The sequence below is a fragment of the Chiloscyllium plagiosum genome, unplaced genomic scaffold (genome assembly GCF_037043375.1).
Source record: "Chiloscyllium plagiosum isolate Xiang-an unplaced genomic scaffold, Cpla_swu_hap1 HiC_scaffold_15, whole genome shotgun sequence".
NCBI lineage: Eukaryota > Metazoa > Chordata > Chondrichthyes > Orectolobiformes > Hemiscylliidae > Chiloscyllium > Chiloscyllium plagiosum.
The window spans coordinates 11,481,590-11,500,912 of NW_028270153.1; the positions used below are offsets into that span (position 1 = coordinate 11,481,590).

Consider the following 19,323-nt stretch of genomic DNA (forward strand, 5'->3'; position numbering starts at 1 on the left):
CATTCCTGAAGAAGGGCCTGTGCCCGAAACGTCGAATCTCCTGTTCCCTGGATGCTGCCTGACCTGCTGTGCTGTTCCAGCAATAAAGTTTCAACTTTGATCTCCAGCATCTGCAGACCTCACTTTCTCCTACCCAATCTAGTCCCATCTACTTGCACTCGAGTATTAAAATTCCCTTGAAACATGAACAGCTGAAATGAAGACTTGGTCCATTGGTGCTGTGTGTGTGTGTGTATGTTTTGGTCTTAATGTCTACTCCTATTCTCAAACTATATGATTAACTGGATTGTAGATGATTGAAGGCAGGAGTCAAAACCCCTTGGTTGTCGAATTAACGTGCGGGTGCCTGAGTTTTGAATACAATCAAGATAGCAGACTGCGATTCTGGGCTGGAAAATATTGAAGTAATCAAACTCGACAGTAACAGCAGCACAAACGAGGGATTCACTACCAATAGGCTGAGAGAAAGACAGGAAATAGCTACGTAGTTGGAGACTAGAGCAAGGTGGTCAAATAAACAACACTGAAACAAAGATTTGCATTCAGGCAGCCCTTTCCATGATATCACTAAGCTCAATCAGCTGAGTCAATCAAGTGTTTAGAATTAAACCCCCTGTGGGATGGCAGGAAATACAGTAGTCAATTTGTACAGAATATGGTCCCACAGACAGCAATGTGATAATGATTTTTTTTAAAAATGGTTCTGTTTGCATGACAAACCCTTGTTCACATAGCATATCCAGAAATTACATCAAACCTCATCACACTAAGATGACAAGGAGTAAAAGTTGATGCTCCCAATTAGGGAAGAGAAGGGACACACGGAGATTATTGTATTAAGGTAAATCCATTCTTTTCTATAAAGCCATTGTAAATATGCATTTCTTTTGGAATGAAGTAGTTTGAATCAAAATAAAATGCAAAGCCATTTAAAACTAAGGCATTCATCTGAGGGTTGAAAAGAAAGTGGTTTTTAATTCAAAAGTTGCAGACATTCCAGACATCACTTGTCCTGGGAGGGCTTTCTGTAATTTAAAATGATCTGGAAACATTTACTGCAACACATCTCTTGGCATTTATTTTTCCAGACAAAGTTCACATCCAACATGGATTAAGACTTCAATTAAGTCAGTCACGGTGAAATTGCACATGTAGCGCTCTCACTACCAAACCAGAAGGGCATGCTTTCCAGACTCATTCCAGGGATGTGACCACAGATCTTAGCCTTACACCCATGTGTACTGCAGAACGAATGCTGCACTGGAGAAGGTGCAGTCTTCTGGAGGAGTCATTTAACATTGACCCCTGCCAGCTTTCTCAGGCAGATGAAGATGCTCCCGTAATGTTAATGAGAGAAATAAAGTGGCTGTTCTGGTGACCGGGCCTCTCTGTCTCTCAACAAAGACAATTTTGTTTTAAAATATGATCTGGCCATTATCACATTGCTGTTTATAGGGGCTTGCTGTGCACGATTTGGTTGCCTCATTAGCTACATCACAACAGTGACAATGCATCTAATATACTGAACTGGCTGTAAAACACTTTGAACACCCTGAAGTGGTGAAAGGCATTGTAAGTCTCTAACCTCTTCCCAATGTAACAAGAAGGAGGGACAAAATCAAAATAGGTGAGACATGTATTTACAAAAATAATTCAGACCGTAGGAGCTTTTAGCGTCAGTCTCTGTGCTGGAAGACAGACATAAACTCAATTGTTGGGAAAAGTTAGTTTAGCATTGATATTAAAGTCATACCGCATGGAAAATGGCCCTTCTGCCCAACCCGTCCATGCCAACCAGGTCTTCTAAACTGAACAAGTCCCATTTGCCTGTGATTGGCCCATATCCCTCACCGACACCCTCCTTCGACTGACTGAACTGGTCCTCACCCTGAACAACTTTTCTTTCCAATCCTCCCACTTTCTCCAAACAAAAGGAGTAGCCATGGGCACCCGCATGGGCCCCAGCTATGCCTGCCTCTTCGTAGGATATGTGGAACAATCCATCTTCCGCAACTACACTGGCCCCACCCCCCATCTTTTCCTCCGCTACATTGATGACTGTATCGGCGCTACCTCGTGCTCCCACGAGGAGGTTGAACAGTTCATCCACTACACTAACACCTTCCACCTCGACCTCAAATTCACCTGGACAGTCTCGGACTCTTCCCTCCCCTTCCTAGACCTTTCTGTTTCTATCTCAGACGACCGAATCAACACGGACATCTACTACAAACCGACCGACTCCCACAGCTACCTGGACTACACCTCCTCCCACCCCGCCCCCTGTAAAAACGCCATCCCATTCTCCCAATTCCTTCGTCTCCGCCGCATCTGCTCCCAGGAGGACCAGTTCAAAATACGCACAACACAGACGGCCTCCTTCTTCAAGGACCGCAATTTCCCCCCCGACGTGATCGACGATGCCCTCCACCGCATCTCCTCCACTTCCCGCTCCTCCGCCCTTGAGCCCCGCCCCTCCAACCGCCACCAGGACAGAACCCCACTGGTCCTCACCTACCACCCCACCAATCTCCATGTACAGCGCATCATCCGCCGTCACTTCCGCCACCTCCAAACGGACCCCACCACCAAGGATATATTTCCCTCCCCTCCTCTATCAGCTTTCCGTAGAGACCACTCCCTCCGCGACTCCCTTGTCAGATCCACACCCCCCACCAACCCAACCTCCACTCCCGGCACCTTCCCTTGCAAACGCAGGAGGTGCAACACTTGCGCCCACACCTCCCCCCTCACTTCTCTCCAAGGCCCCAAAGGAAACTTCCATATCCGCCACAGATTCACCTGCACCTCCACCCACATCATCTACTGCATCCGCTGCAGCCGGTGTGGCCTCCTCTATATTGGGGAGACAGGCCGCCTACTTGCGGAGCGATTCAGAGAGCACCTCTGGGCCACCCGGACGAACCAACCCAATCACCCTGTAGCACAGCATTTCAACTCCCCCTCCCACTCCACCGAGGATATGCAGGTCATTGGACTCATCCACCGCCAAACCACAACAACGCGACGGTCGGAGGAGGAGCGTCTTATCTTCCGACTGGGAACCCTCCAACCACAGGGGATGAACTTGGACTTCACCAGTTTCTTCATCCCCCCTCCCCCCACCTTGTCTCAGCCGAATCCCTCCAGCCCGGCACCGCCTTCCTGACCTGCAGTCTTCTTCTTGACCTCTCCGCCTCCACCCTACTCCGACCTATCACCTTCACCTTGACCTCTTTCCACCTATCACATTTCCAACGCCCCTCCTCCAAGTCCCTCCTCCCTACCTTTTATCTTCTCCTGCTGAACACTCTCTGCTCATTCCTGAAGAAGGGCATGTGCCCGAAACGTCGAATCTTCTGTTCCCTAGATGCTGCCTGACCTGCTGTGCTGTTCCAGCAATAAAGTTTCAGCCATATCCCTCTAAACCTTTCACATCCATGTACCTGTCCAAATGTCTTTTAAATGTTTTAATTGTTATCATTTAACCTTTCCCCAAATTTGATCATGAAATAATTTCATCAGTCACTGTGGGTCATAGACGACAGTTAAGGAGGGGATCAAATCCATCTGGTGAAACCATGCCTCTCATTCGTTACTTATTAATAAAATATGTTTAAGGATTTTGCAGCTAAGAGGAAATAGCTCATTATTCAAGCCCAAGTCACTGATCAGGACTTAGATAATTCCTGTTCAAAATGCTCAACCTTCCGAGGCTGTGTGAAATACATACAATTATAAAACATACTCATTAATTGAAAAAAAATCAGAGGTCGACAACACAGAAAAGTATCCTTCAGCCCATCAAGCCTATGCCCGTCAAAATAAGCACAGAACTATTCTATCCCATTTTCCAGCATTTGGCCATAGCCTTGAGTGCCTTGGCATTACAAGTGCACATCCAAATACTTAAATGTTATGAGGTGTTCCACCTCTGGCACACTTAGTGAGTTCCAGATTCCCACTGCCCTCTGGGTGGAAAAGAATCTTTCCTCATGTCTCCTCCAAACCTCCTGCCACTTATCTGAAATCAATGCTCCCTAGCCACTGATGCCTTCACCAAGGCAAAAAAAAACACATACATACTAAAAATAAGCAAAAGGAATGCTCCAGCTGGAGGATTTTGAAAACAGTTGATGAGCATGTTGCCAGGGTTGGAGGATTTGAGCTATAGGGAGGGGTGGACTGGGCTGCCAGAGGAATGGTGAATAACAACATTTAAAAGGCATCTGGATGGGTATATGAATAGGAAGGGGTTGGATGGATGGATATCTGGTCGGCATGGACGAGTTGGACCAAGAGGCTGTTTCCATGCCAACATTTCTATGACTCTATTTGCAACAGCAAGCAAGGTCACAGAAGGAATAATTTACAGTACTTGAATTGAATTAACCTTTTCCGGCCTACAGCAGCCCAAACATTATCACCATCTTTTGTCTGCTACCATTTTACCTGGGGTCACCGCAATATTGGTTATTGACTCTTCTCCATCATGTCTTGTCAGTTATCCATGCATTCCTCTGCCAAACATGTTGCTTTTAAATCTCTCCTAGGACCAATTGTGTGCACTTGCTGGCTAGCAACATGTCTAAATCTTGAATTTGTGCAAACCTACTTCAGATTATAATTTGTAGATAATAAAGTGAAACCTGCACCTTAACATTCTGCAGCTGCAAGGTTTGAGTAGGTTGACTTTCAAGGGATGTACTGAAAGAACAGCCTAATGGAATCAAGAATTATCGGGGAAAAAACAGGAAGGGGGAGTTGAGGGGTGTTCAATCTGCCATGATCTCATTAAATGAGAGAGCAGACTCAATGAGCTCAATGGCCTCTGATCCTAGACCTTACAGTCTAATGAAGGACCACTGAAAGCAGATCCTCAATAACCGACTCAGACAGACCCTCTGTGTTGGGAATATATAGGAGGCAACTCAGTATGACCTACTACAGAGTAGAGCCAGAGTTGAGCGTTTGAAGTTATACAATGGAGGAAGAACAGGGGTATTTGACTGCTTTTGCTAAATATAACTGGTGATTGCTGAGTAGGATTGGCAAGTATTTCTATTTTTGAATCTTTAGAAGTCAAGTTTTTTTCCTCTTTTTCTGAAAAATCGCTAGTTAGGTGTGACATCGACACTGGTATATTAGAAAAGGGTAAAAAACAATAAAATGTTAAGGGTGGGGATTCTTCAGTATATGGAGCAGGGATACAAAAGGGAGATAATTAATAATAAATAAAATACAATGGGATGTCAGTTTGTGTGGTGCTTTGTAGCTGCAGTATGTGGGAGCTGCTGGACACCAAGATGATCCACAATGAACACGTCAGTAGCAAGAGTTTGTGGTTCAAGCAACTACAGATTGAAGTTGAGGAGCTGGAGTCCAAGCTGCAGATACCAGGAAGATGGAAAGTTATTTTGCTCCAAGAGATGATCACATGCTTTAGATTAGTTAATTCAAACTTATTCTGTGATCAAGGACAGAATGGTATGTTCAGAGGCAAGACAGATATGGAGACCAAAGGGAAGATCTGGAGGAATTTCTGTCCCTGCAACTATCCAACAGTCCTTGCAAACTGCAGATGACAGTGAGGTCTCCAGGCAGGATGACTGAACTAACCATTGGCTACCTGTACAACAATGCATTGAAGTAGTGAGAGGAGGTAAGAATATAGAAGTGGTAGGGGACAATATAATTAGGGAGACAAACTATTTTCTGCATCCCCAAGCATTACTCCCAAATATTTAGCTGCCTGTCTGGTACCATAGTTAAAGACATCCCTCAGGACCAGAGAGAATGAAGGAGAGAGATCCAGTTTTTATTAGTTCCACAGCTGATGAGACTGTAAATAGAGGTTCTGCTGAAAGATTTTTCACAAACAAAGGTAAAAAGTTTAAGCAGAAACTCAGTGGTTATAATCTCAGGGTTTCTACCCAAATCATTGCAGACAGACAGTATTTAAAGACAAGTAGTTAAATGTGTGGCTTAAAGATTGGTGTGGGAGAAATGGGTTTCAGTTTGAGGTACAATCACCAGTACTTGGATAAGGGAGTCGAAGGGTGGGTCAGTAAATTTGCAGATGATACGAAGATTGGTGGAGTTGTGGATAGTGAGGAGGGCTGTTGTCGGCTGCAAAGGGACTTAGATATGATGCAGAGCTGGGCTGAGGAGTGGCAGATGGAGTTCAACCCTGCCAAGTGTGAGGTTGTCCATTTTGGAAAGACAAATAAGAATGCGGAATACAGGGTTAACGGTAGGGTTCTTAGTGAGGTGGAGGAACAGAGGGATCTTGGGGTCTATGTTCATAGATCTTTGAAAGTTGCCACTCAGGTGGATAGAGCTTGTAAGAAGGCCTATGGTGTATTAGCGTTCATTAGCAGAGGGATTGAATTCAAGAGTCGTGAAGTGATGTTGCAACTGTACAGGACTTTGGTTAGGCCACATTTGGAGTACTGTGTGCATTTCTGGTCGCCTCACTTTAGGAAAGATGTGGAAGCTTTGGAGTGGGTGCAGAGAAGATTTACCAGGATGTTGCCTGGAATGGAGAATAGGTCGTACGAGGATAGGTTGAGAGTGCCACGCCTTTTCTCGTTGGAACAGCGAAGGATGAGGGGTGACTTGATAGAGGTTTATAAGATGATCAGAGGAATAGATAGAGTAGACAGTCAGACTTTTTCCCCAGGTACAACAGACTGTTACAAGGGGACATAAATTTAAGGTGAAGGATGGAAGGTATAGGGGAGATGTCAGGGGTGGGTTCTTTACCCAGAGAGTGGTGGGGGGCATGGAATGCGCTGCCTGTGGAAGTGGTAGAGTCAGAATCTTTGGTGACCTTTAAGCAGCAATTGGATAGGTACATGGATGGGTGCTTAAGCTAGGACAAATGTTCGGTACAACATCGTGGGCCGAAGGGCCTGTTCTGTGCTGTATTGTTCTATGTTCTATGTACTGGAGTAGAAGAGAGCTGTTCTGTTCAGACAGGCTTCACTTAAACCAATGGCTGGGACCAGTGTCCTGGAGAATCAAATAGCTCGGGAGGTAGGGAGGGCATTAAACTAATTAGGGAAAGAGGGAATGCATACATTAGAAAGCAAAAGCATGTTGTGGCATTGTACGGCAAATACCTTGAAGATGATACTCAGAATGGGAATACGAGTATTGTAAAACTTACAGATTTGTGGTCACTATTCCAAAGGAATCCCCCACTGCAACCTCTACCACCTGGCCTGGCTCATTCCCCAACACCAGGTCCAATATGGCCCCCTCCCCTAGTTGGACTATTGACATACTGCTCTAGAAAACTTTGCTGGCTGCTCCTTACAAATTCTGCCCAATCCAGACCTCTGACACCAAGTATATCCCAGCCAACTTTGGGAAAATTAAAATCTCCCATCATCACCACCCTGTTGCCTCTACATCTTTCCATAAACTGTTGACCTATTTGTTCTTCTACCTCACACTCACTGTTGGGAGGCCTGTAATACAGCCCCACCAATCTAGCTGCACCCTTATTTCTCAGCTCTACCCATAATGCCTCACTGCTCAAGAACTCCATCGTGTCCTCCTTTAGCACAGCGGAGATAACATCCCTGACCAGCAATGCAACTCCTCCCCTCTTTTACTTCCCTCCCTGTCCTGTCTGAAGCATCTATATCCTGGAACATTTAGTTGCCAATCATGCCCTTCCTTCAACAAATTATCTGTGATCACAATAACGTCATATTCCCAGGCACCGAAGCCCGAAGTTCATCTGCCTTACCCACTATACTCCTTGCATTAAAGTAAATGCACTTCAGACCACCAGTTCCTTTGCATTCATCTGCTCTCTGCCTACTCTTCCCCTTGGTAATGCTAACTTCATGATCCTTACAGTCTCTAGTTTCAACCTCGCTGTCTCCTAGTCTTCTCTTCTGGTTTCCAGCCGCCTGCTACATTAGTTTAAACCCTCCCCAACAGCAGTAGCAAAAACTCCCCTAAGGACATTAGTTCCAGTCTGGTTCAGGTGTAGACCGTCCAATTTGTAATAGTCCCACCTTCCCCAGAACTGGACCAAATGTCCCACAAATCTGAACGCTTCTGTCTTACACCATCCCTTAAGCCACGTGCTCACCCTGTCTATACATTCATTTCTACACTGGTTAGCACATGGCACTGGTAGCAATCCTGATATCAATACCTTTGAGGTCCTCCTCTTTAACTTCTCTCCTAGCTCCCTGAATTCAGCTTTCAGGACCTCATCTCATTTTTTACTTATATCATTGGTGCCTATATGCACCACGACAACTGGCTGTTCACCCTCCCCTTTCAGAATGCTCTGTAACTGATCGGTGATATCCCTGACCTGAGCACCTGGGAGGCGACATACTGTCTGGGAATCTGGTTTTCAGCCACAGAACTGCCTATCTACTCCCCTTACAGTAAAATCCCCTATGACTATGGCCCTACGAGTCTTTTTCCTGCCCTTCTGAACAGCAGAGCCCGCCACGGTGCCATGATCTTGGCAACTGCTGCCCTCCCCTGGTGAACCATCGTCCCCAACGATACACCTGTTTTGGAGGGAGATGACCGCAGGGGACATCTCCCTACTCTTTCTCTGGCTTTTGGTCACCCATTCGCCGTCTCCCTCAACAATTCTCATCTGTGGTGTGACCAATTCACTAGACGTGCTATCTACAACCTCCTCAGCATTGTGGATGCTACACAGTTGGAGTAAGGGAGTATTTTCCAAATGCAACCTTTAATTTATGCAGTGTCACATGGATCGTAGCTGGGGCCACAATTACTTGTAACAAAAATTAATGATAGATGGAGAAAATAAATTTACTATCACATTTATGAATGACAGAAAAATAGGTGAGAAGGCAAGTAATGACGATGACACGAGTCTACAGAGGGACACAGGCAGATTGAGTAGACAAAAACCGTGGTATTTGAAACAATGTTGGAAAATGTAACTTTGACACAAAGAATAAATCTTACTTCAATGGAGAAAGTGTGTACAAAGCTGCACACAAAGATTTGAGAGTCCTCATGCATGAGTCACAAAAAGCAAGCATCCTTTTAGCAGGAAATGCAGAAGCAAATTGACTGTCCGCAATTTACAAACATTCATACTTAAAAGCAAGGTCCCACACATGGGTGCAATTTTGAAGACCCAACAGACTAACATTTCCTGTACTTACAAAAAGCTACTTTACATTGTCTTGTATTGTGTTTGATTGAATGGCGGAGTGGACTCGATGGGCCGAATGGCCTTACTTCCACTCCTATGTCTTATGGTGTTCCGTCTTATATTCAAATCGTCTTAAGCTCAGCTCCAGAGTGGAAACCCTTCACAAGTCAGGGACTGCCTGTACTGCGAAAAGTATTTTAACATTGGAGGTAGTTGGGAGAAGGTTAATTCAGGGAACGGATGAATTTTCTTATGAGGAGCAGTTGAACACGTTGGGACTGAATGATGGTACGGGATGGACCAGATCTAAAATTTGAAGTTCAAATTGGAGAAAGGCCAATTTTGACGGTATTAGGCAAGAACTTTCAAAAGCTGACTGGGGGCAGATGTTCACAGGTAAAGGGACAGCTGGAAAATGGGAAGCCTTCAGAAATGAGAGTCCAGAGAAAGCATATTCCTGTTAGGGTGAAAGGGAAGGCTGGTAGGTATAGGGAATGCTGGATGACGGAAGAAATTGAGGGTTTGGTTAAGAAAAGGAGAAAGCATATGTCAGGTATAGACAGGATAGATCAAGTGAATACTTAGAAGAGTATAAAGGCAATAGGAGTATACTTAAGAGGGAAATCAGGAGGGCAATACAGGGGTGGCTGATGGGATCTAACTCGATGTGTGCGTTGATAGAGTTCTGGTTGAAATTATCTATCTATCAACTAACACATTGAGTTAGACCCCCATATACCACTCCCTGAGAAAAAGAACAGGAAATGATGTCACCACAGGAAATGCCATCACCAACCCAAACATATAAATAGAAAGCAGGAATTATCAAGTGCTTCGCCCAGAGGTCCACAAAATATTACCCAATAGGGTGATGAAACATCTGGAAATGAACCTTCCAGCTCAGCGAACAAACCTACATCCAGAACCTCAACCTGAGCTACAAATCTTCTCAAAACTTGCCAAGAGGGCATAATCTCACTGAATTGGAAGAGTTCATTACAACAGAGGATTGTCAAAGCTGAGTTGTTATGTATAGTCAAGACTGAGATAGACAATTTTTAACCATTAAGGCAATCAAAAGTTGCAGAGTTAAGGCAGGAAAGTGGATTTAAGGATAATCAGATCATACATGATCTCCTAGAATAGTGAAGCAGACTTGATGGACAAATAGCCTCCTGCGTCAGCGTCATATGGCAAGTGTACCTTTCTGTCTAGTCTCCAGTCTTCACCTGCCCCTCCTTCCCAGCACTTCTCTCACCAGATTTCCCCTCTGTTTACGCCAGACAATGTCATTTCAATATCTTTTCAACTTCTTCCTTCAATGCTCCCACAATCTTCACTGACCCATGCTGTGCTGGTTCCTGAACACATTCCTTCCCATTACTCCTTACATGCACCTCAGCATCTGCATCACATTCGTATCCATTCGTTATATCATCTTAAAGTTGCCCAAATTTTTGTACTGTACAGGTCGGCTTGTCTCAACTGTCTTGTACATTTTTTCAGTTTCAGCAATACCTTGCCCTAACACACCACTATACTCTTCCAATTAGTACAAGATCGAATCCATTGCTTAATTTGCATCTATCACAACTTAATGGTCAGGTCCTGAGGGAGTGTTGCTGAACAAAGAGACCTTGGAGTGCAGGTTCATAGTTCCTTGAAAATGGAGTCGCAAATAGATAAGATAGCGAAGAAGGCGTTTAGTATGTTTTCCTTCATATAGGAGTTAGGAGGTCATGTTGCGGCTCTGTAGGACATTGGTTAGGCTACTTTTAGAATATTGTGTGCAGTTCTCATCTCTCTCCAATAGGAAGGATGTTGTGAAACTTGAAAGGGTTCAGAAAAGATTTGCAAGTGTGTTGCCATGGTTGGAGGGTTTGAGCTACAGGGAGAGGCTGAATACACTGGGGCTATTTTCCCTGGAGTGTCAGAGGCTGAGGGGTGACCTTACAGATTATAAAATCATGAGGGGCATGGATAGGATAAATAGACAAAGTCCTTTCCCTGAGTTGGGAGAATCCTGAACTAGAGGGCATAGGTTTAGAGTGAGCAGGGAAAGATTTCAAAGGGACCTAAGGGGCAACTTTTTCACGCAATGGGAGATGCGTGTGTGGAACAACCTGCCAGAGGAAGTGGAGAAGGCTGGTACAATTACAGCATTTAAAAGACATCTGGATGGATATATGAATAGGAAGGGTTTAGCAGGATATGGGCCAAGTGCTGGGAAATGGGACTAGATTAATTTAGGATATCTGGTCAGCATGGAAGAGTCGAACCAAAGGGTCTGTTTCTATGCTGTACATCTCTATGACTATGATTCTAACTAAGAGGAGAAAGTGAGGTCTGCAGATGCTGGAGATCAAAGTTGAAACTTTATTGCTGGAACAGCACAGCAGGTCAGGCAGCATCCAGGGAACAGGAGATTCGACGTTTCGGGCACAGGCCCTTCTTCAGGAATGAGCAGAGAGTGTTCAGCAGGAGAACTCCTGCTGAACACTCTCTGCTCATTCCTGAAGAAGGGCCTGTGCCCGAAACGTCGAATCTCCTGTTCCCTGGATGCTGCCTGACCTGCTGTGCTGTTCCAGCAATAAAGTTTCAACTATGATTCTAACTAACCCAACTTATTTGAAATGACTCACTTTTTCCAAGGCTTCTCCCATATCTTTACACCTTCACTTTGTTCTTATTCGTTTTAATTGTTAATCTGCTTCAAAAGCTCAAAACGAATCCTTGCAGTTCAGCCTCAAATTATGACATAGCCCAATGTCTCAACAAACGTTCAGTACTTACCCTTCACCAAGTTTCTCCAACACATCAAAGACCTCTTCTGGCTGCTTAGTCAAACTGTCTTCGCTTAACTTTTTCAGAGACCTGTTGTCACGAGAGTGGAAGAAAATAAACATTTTAAAAATCAAATTTTGGAAAGAACACAGAAGTAAGTTTAATGTCAGAACCCAATCCTTCTTTAGTCACAACTCTGGTAATCCCATTTTAAATTGGCATTACTGTGATGAATGCCTTATCTTCTGCTTAACTCCAATTACAATTTTCTTTAAGATTAGATTACTTACAGTGTGGAAACAGGCCCTTCGGCCCGATAAATCCACACTGACCCGCTAAAGTGCAACCGATCCAGACCCATTCCCCTACATTTACCCCTTCACAACACTATGGGCAATTTAGCATGGCCAATTCACCTAACCTGCACATTTTTTGGACTGTGGGAGGAAACCGGAGCACCCGGAGGAAACCCACACAGACACGGGGAGAATGTCTGTGTGGAGTTTGCACAGTCACTTGAGGCGGGAATTGAACCCGGGTCTCTGGCGCTGTGAGGCAGCAGTGCTACCCACTGTGCCACCGTGCCGACCTGACTTTCTTGTCAGATCTCTCATACCCCTTCATTCCCATTAGATCCATTCTTTGCAAGGACTGAAAATTCCTGGACGTCCATTCAACAAGTGTTTTTGACCTTAAAGTTCAGGTCTATTCAAAATTTAGGAATAACAATAAACTGATGCTGACAATTTAACTGATTATCAGTCACGTTTCAATATTTGGTTCAATAATATAGCTTCCAAATTGGATAGCTATTGCAAATTACTCTAAAAAAGGTGCTTTTTTTTTTGAAACAGTCATCACTGTGATCATGATTAAAGGATTGTCTTTTAAGGTCTTTGTCCTACAGTTCCACTTATTTGATGGAAAAATTCCTTCCATATTCAAATCTCCTAAAATGTGAAAGAATTCCAGACTCAAATCTGGCAAGAGCTGAGCACTAGTTAATCAATAAATACTTGCATCACAGAGGATGACAAACACCTCACAGCAATTTATGCAACTGAATCTTCATTGACTGAGTGCACTATTCTAGAAAGACAACATTCTTGTCTGGGAATATTGATGAAAAGATAGACATGCTGCAAAAGCTTTATATCTTGTACTTATCAGGGCAAATAGGAAACAAGAATGTTAAGTTTCGAAAAGATCACAACCATTTATACTGCAGCAGAATAGGATGCTGATAGGTTGGCAGGTCAACTCTCACTGGCTGAGGTATTGCCATGAAGGAAGTAACAGGGAACTGCAAGTTCCTCAAGTAATTCAAAAAAAAGGCTAGGCTTGAACAAGTTCCTCTTATTTGCAGAGAATGAGTCACTGTGTTATGTCACTTCCAGTAACACGTGAGCCACATTGGTAGCTCAACTGGCTAACATTAGCACACACACAGGATTTAAAGAAACATAAAAGATAGGGTCAAGAGTAGGCCATCAGACCCCTTCATCCTTCTCCAATGTTCATGATGATCATGGCAAATTGAGTTCAATACTCTAATTCTACCCTTGCCCAATATCCCCTGATCCCTTCAGCCACAAGAGCTATAGGCATATATGAAAAATAATGTTTTGACATCCACTCTCTGGGTGAAGCAATTTTTCATCTCAATCCTAAAAGGTTTACCACTTCTCCTTAAACTAGGATGCTTGGTTCTGAACTCCTCCACCTTCAGGAACATCCTTACTGCATCTACCAGTCTAGTCCTGTTAGAATTTTATGGGTTTTAGATCTCTTTCTTCTAAATTTCGGTGAATACAATCCTGACCAATCCAACCTCGCCTTATATGTCAGTCCTGCCACCTTAGGAATCAATTTGGCAGACCTTTGTAACAGCAAGAGCATCCTTCCTTAGGGCGGCACGGTGGCTAGCACTGCTGCCTCACAGTGCCAGAGACCCGGGTTCAATATTTACACATTCTCCCGGTGTCTGCGTGGGTTTCCTCCAGGTGCTCCAGTTTCCTCCCACAGTCCTAAAAATGTGCAGGTTAGGTGAATTGGCCATGCTAAATTGCCTGTAGTGTTAGGTAGCTGGGTGGGTTGCTCTTTGGAGAATCGGTGTGGACTTGTTGGGCCGAAGGGTCTGTTTCCATACTGTAAGTAATCTAATCTAATCTAAAACTGCATGCAATATTCCAGGTGAGGCCTCACTAATGCCCTGTATAATTGCAGCAAGACATTTTCGTTCCTATAGAACTCCCTCGCTATAAAGACAAACATACAATTTGCTTTCTTTCACTTCACTTGCCTTCAGCAACCTGTGCATGAGGAGAAAGTGAGGACTGCAGATGCTGGAGATCAGAGCTGGAAATGTGTTGCTGGAAAAGCGCAGCAGGTCAGGCAGCATCCAGGGAACAGGAGAATCGACGTTTCGGGCATAGGCCCTGAAGAAGGGCTTATGCCCGAAACGTCGATTCTCCTGTTCCCTGGATGCTGCCTGACCTGCTGCGCTTTTCCAGCAACACATTTCCAACCTGTGCATGAGTACAGCTAGGTGTCATTGAACATTCCCCCCTCTCAGTTTACAGCCAAACAATAATGTACCTTCTAATTCCTGCTACCAAAGTGGATACCTTCACATTTATCCACATGGCACTGCATTTGCCTACTCACTCAGCAGGTCCAGATCACACCAGCACCTCTGCATCCTCCACACAGCTCACTCTTCCATCCAGTTGCACCATCGGCAAAGCTTGAGATATTACACTTTGACTCTTCATCTAAATCGTCAACATTTGATTGCTCAGCTATGCTGCCCAATCAGAATCACATTTAACTGTCAACTTTTGATCTTGCGGTTCATAACTTCACAGCAACGTAAGATAGTTTGCAGCACTGAAGTGCAATAACTAGTGTAGTGCAACAAAACACTACCAACAGTGAGAAACAGCAAGGAAACAAATCAAATATTCTGTTCCTTTTGCATCACCAATACTTGGATTGAACTTCAAACAAGCTGTGGCTCTTCGCTTTATAAAATAATCTGCTGAAAAGCGACTGGATAGAAGCCTTTAAGGGATCAGTTGGTGCGGTGTGAAATAAATAAGGAACTTCAATTTGTTAGGAGACCAAAATGTAGAGCCATAAATTGCTTTATCAGTGACTATCTTCTAAAGGGGAATTTAGGAGAAAAAGGTTTTTGTCTAAAGAGTGTTTAGAATGTGGAACTGGCAACAACAGGGAGTAGCTATGGTGAATAGCACATAAGGGGAAGCTCAACAAAATGACAGACAAAGAAATGAGAGGATATGTTGACAGCGTTAGATGAAGTTCACGTGTAACAGAGGCACTATCACAGACCAGCTGGGCAGAAGGGACTGTTTCTGCGCTGTGGTGTTTTCACAATTCTTTGGTTACATTCTGCATTTTTTTTAATATAAAAATGGGCCGAGACTCTTCATCTTGGTTTCCCAAACAGCAACAGCCATTATTTCAATGTTATTCAGTACATGCATGCTGCTTCTGACAGCCTTCTACTTTGATCATGCAATTCACTTACAATGAACAGATTACAGACCATCTGCTGTCTCTTGGGATACTGAACCTGTGAATAGAGATGTCACCTGATATTTGTCTGCAACCAAAAATGGTGTTTCTGCAGCTTAGAACATAAGTAGCAGACCAGATCACAGTATACTTGAGTAGACCACCTATTGTTCATTCAATCTTTACTGACATGATCTGCTCTTCACATGCTTCTACATTTGCACATCCTGGCACACATCTACCTCTTGCTTCATGTCCCAAAATATTGCCGCACAAACTGTACACAAGTCGAGGTCATTACAGAGCTCCTACGTGTGGAAATTGCTGTCAAAAGGTTGCACGTGACAAGAGGACAGAGTACATTTCTTTTTGATGCTGCTTATTTTATCAACTGCCCAGAGGCGTCAACAGCTGGCAAGCCCGATGGCCATAGCCTCCTCTGGGGGTTGAGGGAAGACATTAAGGAAATGTAGTCAGTGGCTTATCAGCCAGCCCCACATGAGAATGACCCCGCCTCTGACGGTTACAAACCCTGGAAACTGGTTTGTAAGTGAGCTTCAAGTGAGGATTCCAGAACCCTATCAGTAGCGTACACTCCCATCAAGCAGGCGGACATCACAGAGCTCTTCCTGTGATCTCCCACCCTTACTTGGAGATAACGCAGAGGCTAAACCACAATGACATGAATCATACTTTACTCCCTGTACACCTCCCAGTCCCTGTGGAACGCCAAACTAGACTTAATTACATGTTAAGCAAAACTAAACATTTTATCTGGCTGTACGCAGTGATGCAAAACTGTACCAAGTTAAGGCACAGTGCAAATGGAATTCATCTAATTATTCCTGTTTATTTTTAAATTCAACCTCCACCTACTCCACCTAAAATGCCCACAAACTGGCATCATTTCAAAGCATCTGACTGTGCTTGTTATTTCAGTCCAATTTTTGTCCTGTTAGCAAGTACAGTTTTGTCATTGACCAGCAAAGCCTTAATGGTCTCAACAAAGCAGTGCTAGAATCAATATCCCAAATTGGCAAAAATTGAATTTCTCTTTATACTCCCAGTCGTTTACCTAGCTGTAGCAGACAAGCAGGAGGCTGGAAGAACACAGCAAGCCAGGCAGCATCAGGAGGTGGAGAAGTCCACGTTTCGGATATAACCCTTTTTCAGGAATGGGGGTGGGGATAGAGGGAGCTGCAGATAGAGATAGAGGTGGGGGGGGCGAGGGCAGAAGTCGGAAGGATCATGCACGAAACATAAACTTCTCCATCTCCTGATGCTGCCTGGCTTGCTGTGTTCTTCCAGCCTCCTGCTTGCATACTTTGGATTCCATCATCTGCAGTTTCTTGGTCTCTTTACTTAGCTATCCCAGGTTGCCTAGCTTAGCACCAGAACGGCATTGTCTACCTTGGGTGAAAAGTTTGAAATTGTAAGCCCTACTCTGGAGTTTTGAATATGTAAGTCCCAGCTGATATTTCAGCCCAGCACTGAAGGAGGCTGTACAGCCAAAGATGCCACCTTTGGGATCAAACATTAACTTGAGGCCCAACCTGCTCTCTCAGTGGACATAAAAGATCCTCTGGATCCAGGTGTTGCACTCCAGAACTCCATGTAGTTAGGATAAAATTGGACGAAGGTGAGGACTGCAGATGTTGAGGATTAGAGTCAAGAGTGTGATGCTGGAAAAGCACAGCAGGTCAGGCAGCAAACAAGGAGCAGGAAAATCGGCGTTTTGGACAAAAGCCCTTCATCAGGGCTTTTGCCCAAAATGTCAATTTTCCTGCTCCTAAGATGCTGCCTGACCTGTTGTGTTTTTCCAGCACCAGTCTCTAGGATAGAACTGGAGTCAGTCTTGAACATTTTATAGGGATTTATGTCCACAGATGCATATTATTAATCCAATAATCATAGTTGTTCAATCCTACATATGGGAGACACAAGTGGATCCCCATTCTAAGTCCAATAATCTGCATACAATTCAATATAATGAGCATACAGTTAACACTACCTGAAAAGGAGGGAACTCACCCACTCATAACCAATGGTTGTCCTTCGCAACAATATCAGTAGAAAAGAGGGTCTGCTCAATCTCCCTGGAGTCTGCGAGAATTTGTCTGTCAAGTTTCTTACATTACAACAGTGATCACATTTTCAAAGTGCGTAATGGCTGCAGTGCACTTTGGGCAGTCCTGAAGTTTTGACTAGAACCATGTAAATGCAAGTCTCTCTCTTATTTGTCACGTGGTTCATTTCCATAGTTAACCTGACTAATTATTGAAGACAGTCATTGAGTACTGCAGCAGTTAGGACACAGATACAAAATCGGTCAGGTTTTATATTTATCTAACAGTATTGCAAATCCATTTATACTCTTGAACTCTGCTTACAAAGAGCAGCACTGAGCTGAAAGCAGGATAAGTATTGACCAATATATAACCTTTGTGGCACTCCTCAAATCTGAAGTGTCAAAAGAGGAAGTGATGGCACCCAATAGCTGGAGCAGTTGAGAATTCCTTTTTTGTTTCTTTGGCTGCAAGCCCTCTGAAAAACAGAGGCAAACAGCATGTTGCTCAGAATTACATCTCAACATACTAATTAAGAGAGAAGTAGGCCCCTGAACCCCTCGAGTCTGCTCCACTATTCAATAAGATCCTGACCAATCTGATTACTACACATTCCCACCGACGCATAATATCCTTTCACTCCTGACCATTCAGCTCTACCAGAGACCAGCTACAGCTTTGCTTTAACTTGCTCACTGCCATATTCAAATTTCTCTGTTACCCTCAGCCCTCTGCAATCTCCTCCAGTTCTGCTTACTTCTACTATTCCCACTTACTTTGGGGAAACGTTCGCCATTCAGCTCATGAGAATCTTTGTCCAATGGGAGAAGCGTCTGAAACCAGGGGCCATAAGTTTAAGATGAAGAATAAGAGTGGCTTAGAGGTTGGAGAAATAAGAAGTGTTCACCCAGGGGGTAGTAGAAATATGGAACATACTGCCTGAGGGCATGGTGGAGGCAGGTACTCTCACAACCTTTAACAAGCATCTGGATGAGCACCGAAAATGCTAGGGCATACTAGGCTATGAGCCAAGTGCAGTTAAATGGAATTAGTCTAGTTTTGTTGGTCGGCACAGAACAGATATGGTGGTCCAAAGGCCAGTTTCTATGCTATATGAAGACAGAAAAGGTGCTCTACAATTGTCAGTTAATGCTGATAATTTAAGAATCCAAAGAGTAGATTTTTTTTTTTACAAAAAGAAATCTCATAAGCGCTATTGCAGAAGGCAAAGGCACAGAATTTGCCATTAATCAGCCACTGGTTCTGTTGATAAACTTACAGTAATGATGCAACTGGGCTGACAACAGGAATTAAATGGCCCTCAGCACTCGAGGGATTATTGCTGGCAGTGGCCAGTGTGTATGAGTTGCTCACTGGCTGCATGAAGACTAATGGTGGAACTTCCAAAGCCACAGTGGATATTTTCTTTAAAACCACAATCCAGCAAGACTTATTCAATCATCCTAGAGTTAGATCACAAATTCCGACAAATCACAACTTCCTGCCATTGAGAGAGAGAGATGGAAGGTGTCATCAATAATGCTATCAGGCAGCACACTGCTCACAGATGCAGAGTTTGGGTGATGTCAGATTCATCACCCTCCTAACTTAAATTCCCTCTGATCTCTCTTGCGGCTGTGCTGACCTCCAATATGTATGCACATCAATTGGCAAGCACACACACTCCTAGCAGTTTAGAGGGAACATTGCTCCTGACCTCACTGCAGCCTCAGTTCAAACATGGACAAGAGAGCCGAATTC

The 19,323-nt window shown here is 44.1% G+C and overlaps 1 protein-coding gene across 1 annotated transcript in view; it reads right to left on the reverse strand.

Moving 5' to 3' along the window:
* Positions 1-19,323, reverse strand: part of LOC122548300 (serine/threonine-protein kinase 3/4) — a 153,279-nt gene that overhangs the window by 118,912 nt on the left and 15,044 nt on the right. Inside the window, exon 2 of the mRNA XM_087994729.1 lies at positions 11,966-12,046. Within this exon, the coding sequence (XP_087850855.1) occupies positions 11,966-12,046 (81 nt within the window). The remainder of the gene's footprint in view (positions 1-11,965; positions 12,047-19,323) is intronic.